An 8046-nucleotide genomic window follows, 5' to 3' on the forward strand; every position below is an offset into this window, starting at 1 on the left:
GAGCATGTTTGGGACTGGATGAAGCGTCGTCTCACGCGGTCTGCACGTCCAGCACGAACGCTGGTCCAACTGAGGCGCCAGGTGGAAATGGCATGGCAAGCCGTTCCACAGGACTACATCCAGCATCTCTATGATCGTCTGCATGGGAGAATAGCAGCCTGCATTGCTGCGAAAGGTGGATATACACTGTACTAGTGCCGACATTGTGCATGCTCTGTTGCCTGTGTCTATGTGCCTGTGGTTCTGTCAGTGTGATCATGTGATGTATCTGACCCCAGGAATGTGTCAATAAAGTTTCCCCTTCCTGGGACAATGAATTCACGGTGTTCTTATTTCAATTTCCAGGAGTGTATATTTGTTTCAACAATGCTCAGAGTGGTTTATATATTGTTGATGCCAGGAAAGTAGTGCTTAAGGCAGACTATGAGTATTACTTGAGATATGCACAGCCTGAGGAGTTTTTGTTACAAAATATTGTTCCTAGATTTTAGAAAGCATACAGATACAGTAACATGAAATCATTTTTCCGCCATATGTCCTGTACTTGGTATTCAGGACAAGCACTGTTGGTGTTCAGGGCTGAAGTTTTTGGTAGCCAGTGAAGTTTTAATGTCTGTTTATGTCAGTTGGATTTAATGGGATGATTTTTACCTCATTTCTGCAGCTGTATGCATGTCTATCTCTATAGGTATAATGGACAGGAAGCATGTTTTCATTTGTCTGTTTGGATTAATTCTCAGCCAGTAATGAAACCAATGTCAATAAGACATGAAGTTCTGTTACTTTACCCTTTGTTATTGCATATTTTAGAAGCATACATCAAGATTAGATGTGAATTAGAGGCCTTTTTTGAGGGTCTATATTGAGTGGGGCCAAACTTTTCTTTATGTGGGCCAATTTCAGAGTTCTTGGCTATGTGTAAAATTGGCAGTCAAGCCACACTCAGGAAGTGAAGTACGAAGGGAAGCTCATACCAGTCAAAAATGAATCTACGAAGCAAGGATTTGGCTTCCAGGGAAGCAACTAACTGGGCTCTGATGGATTGATAGGGGTGGAGGGGAGGCAATGGCAGCAGCATATGCACTTGTTGTTTGTCGACCAAAATTTCATACCAACTGAATAGTAATTTGAAACAAAACTGCCAACAAATATGCTCCCTATTTGCTCAGGCTTATTTGTTGTTACGTGGGCAAGTGTGTTTTCACAACCAGTTACACTGTGCATTACATGATCTAGAAATACTTACATAGTAGAGGCACACAAACATTTACATTTGGCATAACTTCGAAGTATAGAAGGTCTTGATTGCAAAATTCTTTATTAGGCATTACACATTTCAAAATTTCATCATCAGACTGAAGGAAGAAACCAAACTTTAGTACCAAGCTTGCTGTATTTTGTAATAAAATTTGATTTTTATCTTCAGTCTGATGATGAAATTTTGAAATGTGTAACACTTAATAAAGAACTGTGCTATCAAGACCTATCTATATTTCAAAGTTACACTTTGAGTGTGCTCCCTACTGGCTCAAAATAATTTTCAGAGAATGCCTTTTGTAGAATTTTAGATGATGTTTTATGCCTACTACTGACTTTAAACATGCAGTTTTGGAAGTATATTGAGGATAGATTGAAGTCACCACCAACATATCTTTCCAGTCTCCTACCACCTCCAAAAGTCCCACCGTCTGGCCATAAAGGAGCATTTCCCTCATGACTCAGTACCACCCAGGACTGGAGCAACTGAATTACATTTTCCACCAGGGATTCGACTACTTTTCATTGTGCCCTGAATGAGAAATGTCCTGCCCACTATCCTTTTCACCCCTCCTACAGTGGTATTCTGCCATCCACTGAACCTACACAACATACTCCTCTGTCCTTACACAACCCCTGCTCCTAGTCCCTTACCGCATGGGTCATACCCCTGTAATAGACCTAGATACAAGAACTGTCCCATACATCCTCCCACCACCACCTACTCCACTCCATCACAAACATCACCTATCCCATACCTATGAAACCGGTCATGTGATCTACAAGCTAAGTTGTAATCACGATGCTGCATTCTATGTGGACATAACAACCAACAAGCTGTCTGTCTGCATGAATGGCCACCAGCAAACTGTGGCCAAGGAGCAAGTGGACCACCCTCTTGCTGAACACACTGTGAAACATGATATCCTCCATTTCAATGACTACTTCACAGCTTGTGCCATATGGATCCTTACCACCAACTCCAGCTTTTCTGAATTCCGTAGGTGGGAACTCTCCCTGCAATACATCCTACGTTCCCGTAACCCTCCTGGCCTCAACCTTGGTTAGTCACTGTCCTCACACATCCAGCCCTTTCCCTGTTCCCATTCCAGCACTACACAGCCTTCATTCCACCATCACACTCAGTCTTTTTACTTCTCTCATTTTCCATTGCTCCCCCTCCCCCCTCCCTCCCTACCTCTCCCCTGCCCACCAACTAACCTGTAGCACTTCACTGTTCACCACCCACAACATACATCCTTCTCCCTCCCCACCCCAGCCTCCTCCTTACCCCCACCCAGCCGCCACTCCCATCATGCAATGGTGCTGCTACTCACAGTGTGGTTTCAGTTCCCCGAGACTGAAATTGTGTGTGTGTGTGTGTGTGTGTGTGTGTGTGTGTGTTCTATGTCTATTGTTGACAAAGGCCTTAAAGGCTGAAAGCTTTATTTATTTGTGACAGTCTTTTTTTTTTTTTAGTGCCTATCTGTGACTCAGCATCTCTGCTATATGGTGAGTAGCAACTTCCCATTTCATAATATTGCTACATTCCATCCTGGATTTTACATTGTTTGATTTATTCCAGTTGTTATGTATAATCACTACCGAAACTAACTCACAGCAACTACCTACTCCAATTTCACTAAAACTAAATTACTTCTAACACCAACAAACATGCCATCACCAGCTGTATTTAATCTATCCTTTCTGAGTGCTGTTAGCTGCTTTCCAAAAGTTTCAGTTGAACATACCTTTGGTTTTAGTGAATTTTCAATACCTCTAACAATTTGAGCTTCAGTGCTTTCTATTGGTGCTTGAAGATCTGGGTCTTTCTCAGCACAGCTATACTACAACTACAATACCAGTGGTTCCTAGGTCCACCCTCATCCTATGTTTGATCTGCACCCTTTGAGACTGAAGACCTCTCTGTACTTTCATGAGACCCTCTAATCTAAAAAACTACTCACTCCCTTCAAACAACACCCATTACCTATATGGCCACCTCCTGTGTTTAACAGACCCCTTACCTATTACGCTTAACCCAAAACCCTACTCTCCTGTGGTGTTCATCAATGAATCTGTAGCCTGTATGGTTGCAGAACTGCCTGATCCTCTGACTCAGACCCTCCACTGACTCTGTACTGAAATTGCTTTCAACAGCTGTCTGTTGAACATTTCCACGATAGAACAGATTTCAGACATTTATGTAATACAGTCGCACATCAAGATTGATGCTTTGTGAGAGCAGCAGTGGCTGACAGGCCATCATACACAGAAGAAATCTGGGCACATCTTGCACTTAATGTATCACCAAAGTCCAGTGAAACTGTCTGCTTGCAGTTGGACTAAGATTAGTTATGCCTCTGGCAAAGCTACCACTGACACTATGACACCACCAAGCAAGACTACATTGGTATTGGTGAAGAGTCAACTTGAGAGTGCAATGGAAACCTGTTGTCTTCAATGTTAAGAGTACATTCTATCTGTATGCAAGTGATGGACATACATCTGTACCGTGCAGACCTTGTAAACTGCCTATTCCAGAGTGCATTCATCCATGGCAGAGGGGTCACATCCCAGGCTTCATGGTGTGGGCAGCCAAAAGTTACAACTTGCAATCACATTTGGTATTTCTGCAGGGTGAAGTAACCAGTGCCCACTATATTGCACAAGTTGTTATCCCTGTGCCACTTCCATTTCTTCAAGAGGAAGGTGATTTTCTTATTAAGCAGGATAATGCACATTCACAAACAGCTGATGTGACATAACATGTTCTCCATGGTGTACAAAAATTGTCCTGGGCAATAAAGTCACCAGATCTTTTGCCAATTGAATATGTATGGGACATATTCAAGCAGATACTTATTCAGTCTCTGAAGCCTGCAAGAATCATTGCCAAATTGCAAAAACTGCAAGTAGCAGCTTGGGACAATCTATTGCAGGATGCCTTCAGCAGCTTTATGGTATTCGCATGTGAGAGTATATTTGCTACTATATGAATGATGAGGTGTTTCCAAAATCTGCATAGCTGTATCAGGGTGCTTTATTCACAACTACTTGTTTCACATCAGTATTGATGGATCTTCAGGTTTATCTATCAAGAATACAAATTGCTGCATATAATTTTTGAAATGGTACAAATATAGAATCGTAGTGTTGGCATTCACCTAAAAAAACAATGACAAGTGCTCACAATGCTTACCTTTTCATACTGTAGATGGACATTGTCCACATTAAGAGTCAAACAACATTGGTGGGTTGTCATAATGAAATTCAGCACACCCGAAAGATATTTGTCAAAATTTACAAATCATGACTGTTGAGTGAGCAGGGCCCAGAAAAAAAGCAGCGGGAAGGGGGGGGGGGCATACATAAGGAATGGGGCATTACTGTGAAAGGGGAAAAATGCCTAAAAATTAAATAAATGTAAATAAAACTTAAAATCCCATGTGATGTGCATACTTCTGCCATCTTCCTAGCAGGCCTTTGGAGGCTAGCAATACACTGGAAGGCAGAAGGCTACAGTGCCTTCTTGCAAATGAATAATACTCTGTTATAAAAGTGAAATGTCGAGAATGGAAGAAATCTGAAAAATAGCGTATCAGATAACAAACTAATGGGTGATCCAGTAGACACAAGCTGCATAAAATCAATGTAAATGAAACTTAGAATCCGATGTGATGTGCATATTTTTTCACCTTGCTAATAGGCCAGTGTGGTGCAAGCAGCCTGTGGAGGGCAGCAATACACTGGAAGGCTAAAGGACATGGTTCCTTCTGCCATTCAGTGTATTGCTACCTCCACAGGCTGCATGCACCACATTCACTTGTTAGCAATAAGGCAGAAGTATGCATGTAATATGGGAGTTTAAGTTTTATAAATACCGATTTTATGCAGCTAGTGTCTACTGTATCTTATAATGTATCCTTTGGGGTGTTATCCTGTAAGCTATTTTTCAAATTTCTTCTATTCTTGAGATTTCAGTTTTATACTAGAGTATTATTTTTTTATGGTATTTGTCATTACTTATAGTACTTTCCCTAGACATTAGCTAATTTTTAGACATTTTATTCTCATTCACACTAGTGTACCATTCATTATTAGAGTTTTCCTCCACTTTTTTCTAGGCCTGACTAATTCAAGAGTAATGCTTTGTACACATTGACAAGCATGTTTTGATTGTACTAAATTTTATTATGATGACCCACCTGTGTGGTTTGACTCTTAACATGGACAACTTCCTGAGAGCTGGGACTCCATGTTGTCCATCTACATTATGGAAATGTAACCATTGTGAGTACTTGTCACTTTTCTTTTTTCAGAAATTTGTATTCTTGACAGATAAACCCAAAGAAATGTCTATACTGTCATGAAACCAATAGTTGCAAATACAGTATCTTCATACAGCTGTGCACCTTTTGGAAACTGCTCATCAATTCTTGACTTTTTAATTGTTATAATTTTTATGATAATTTGAATGTTTGTTATTGCCATTCATAATGCCTCTGAGCTGTGGTTGCCCTCCCCAGAAAGTTGTTTGTTTTTAAATCCATTCAGAATTTCTTCTGTATAGTTAATGTTATGAAAATTATTTCAGAGAAAGAGCCTACATCTGGAAATGAAAATCATCTGACTGTTGCGGATGAAGACATAACAGCATCATCTCCTGATATTGAGACTCGACCTCATAGTGTGACATCCAGCATCAGCTGACATCAAAAGACAAATCAGTTGTCAAGTATATAAGTGATTCTTTAACTTGATATATGATATTATCCTTTCATGGTTCCTTTTACAATGTTTTATGATTGTTGCTTGAAAACAACTGGAAACAAGTTTTGATCTTTGATTAAAAAATGAATGGACTGAAATGACCAGTGATATCATATCACAGTAACTAAGTTGATGTGCCAAATATAAAAGTAAATTTGTTATAACAATTTATTTTCCTTTAATCTTGTAGTCCTCAGTCAGATCAGATATGCATGAACTGTAACTAAGGCAGATCTGATACATTTTTTTGTACAAAACAATGTTTATGTCTGACATATTCCTTACAACTGGAGAAAGCATCCCTAAAGCAACTGTATACCCCAGCATAATTGTAAAGAATGAAAAATAAAAATATTGAAGAATGTCATGTGCATGCTTTCCTTTTTTTGGGGTGGGGGTGGGGGGATGGGGGTGTATGGCAGTGCTACATCCACACATATATAGCTACTTTTTAATCTTTAATCAAGGATTTCTATAATGTGATTGCAAGTACATGTAGCTACATGAAGTTAAATTCAATTCATTTGCACCCAGTGATTTTATGTAAATCATATTCATTGAAAGCAATACTTTAATGCTAAATTGTAATGTGTTACTTTTGAGTTCCACTGTCATTTACAATCCCAATGATTCCATCTACAAGTGGAGCATGGGAAGAATGGTTTTTAATAACCTCTTCAGAAGCTCAATTTTTTCTGATTTTACCATCATATTCATATCATGATGCACATGTGGAAGACATTAATATGTTTTATGATTCCTCTAGAATACAGCTTCAGACAAATTCAGTATTAAGAGAAGGGAGCTCTTCCTTTTTTTGGCAGTGAGCATTGTAGTATTGTTGATGTTCTCTACATACAATTATGGCCATAAGTTTAAAGGGTCTTTGAGAGCATGGAGAAACAGCACCATGGTGACACTGTGCACACTATCAAGAAGTGGGAAAATGCAGTAGCCACCAGAAAGATCACGAGAGGCGCACAGCGTGTCACGGATGGTAGTTGCCACTAGTAGAGTCCCGTCCACCAGAGGGCATGCGAGAATTCGGCCGCGACCTCTGCCGGCGGAACAACAACAACAACTCAGGCAGCACAGGCCGTGCCCGGTGAGTTCACATCGGGCACACCTAGAAGACAGTTCCTGGTCTACGGTATGTGAAGTGCGACGGAAAACATGAACTGTGTTACTACACAATTGGCGACGAGTAGGGTCGTTCTTTCACGTGTTGCGTCATTGTTCCGGTTTCCCAGCTTATCCACGGCATGGAGGATTTAGTGCGGGTTTTGCTTGAGCAGCAGATGGAGCTCATGGCAACCATGAAACAAGTGCTTCCGGTGTTGCTTTCCATGCAGTCTGCTCCAGTGCCGTTCCCTCCTCCCTTTGCCCCGTATGACGAGACGGCGGAGGATTGGGACGCATATGAACATCGCCTTCGGCAGCATTTCCAGGCGTTTCATGTTGCCGATGTGGAGGTATGTCATGCTCTTTTCTTGTCTTGGATATCTCCCTTGCTGTATCAAGTTTTGTGGCAGCTAGCGCCGTTGCAGGAACCCTCATCCTTGTCTTTTGACGCATTGTGTTCAATGCTGTCTTCATATTATCACCGCCGCATGTATGTTGTGGCGGCTAGGGTCGAGTTCTATCAATGCAAGAAGCAGCCCCATCAGTCTTATCGGGCATGGGCCGCTACCCTGCATGGTCTTTGTCGCAAGTGTCATTTTGTCACGGAGCAGTCGCGAGACTCATATGCCCACGTTATGGTGCGCGACATCATTGTTCGTTCGTCCCGATAGGGAGGTCCGGCAATGGGCCCTGCAGTTAGAAGACCCTTCCCTTGAGGAAGTCCTGTCCATTTCTCAATCGTATGAAGCCTCTCACGCCGCAGGTCAAAAGTTGGAAGTGTGGTGCGATGTCACGGTGGTTCAGGGCGGCGCAGCCGCGTCCACTGCGTCCGGGGTGGACGGTGTGCGAGCAGTACAATCTGGCCGTTATGGCTGCTCCCGCATGGTGCGTAAA

At 41.6% G+C, this 8046-nt stretch overlaps 1 protein-coding gene across 1 annotated transcript in view; it reads left to right on the plus strand.

The window, feature by feature from the left end:
- LOC126176703 (uncharacterized) overlaps positions 1 to 6397 on the plus strand; it is a 244902-nt gene extending 238505 nt beyond the window's left edge. The window contains exon 13 of the mRNA XM_049923870.1: positions 5855 to 6397. Coding sequence (XP_049779827.1) covers positions 5855 to 5970 — 116 coding nt within the window. The 3' untranslated portion in view covers positions 5971 to 6397. The remainder of the gene's footprint in view (positions 1 to 5854) is intronic.
- The last annotated feature ends 1649 nt before the right edge of the window (positions 6398 to 8046 follow it).

Source organism: Schistocerca cancellata, chromosome 3, assembly GCF_023864275.1.
Source record: "Schistocerca cancellata isolate TAMUIC-IGC-003103 chromosome 3, iqSchCanc2.1, whole genome shotgun sequence".
Taxonomy (NCBI): Eukaryota; Metazoa; Arthropoda; class Insecta; order Orthoptera; family Acrididae; genus Schistocerca; species Schistocerca cancellata.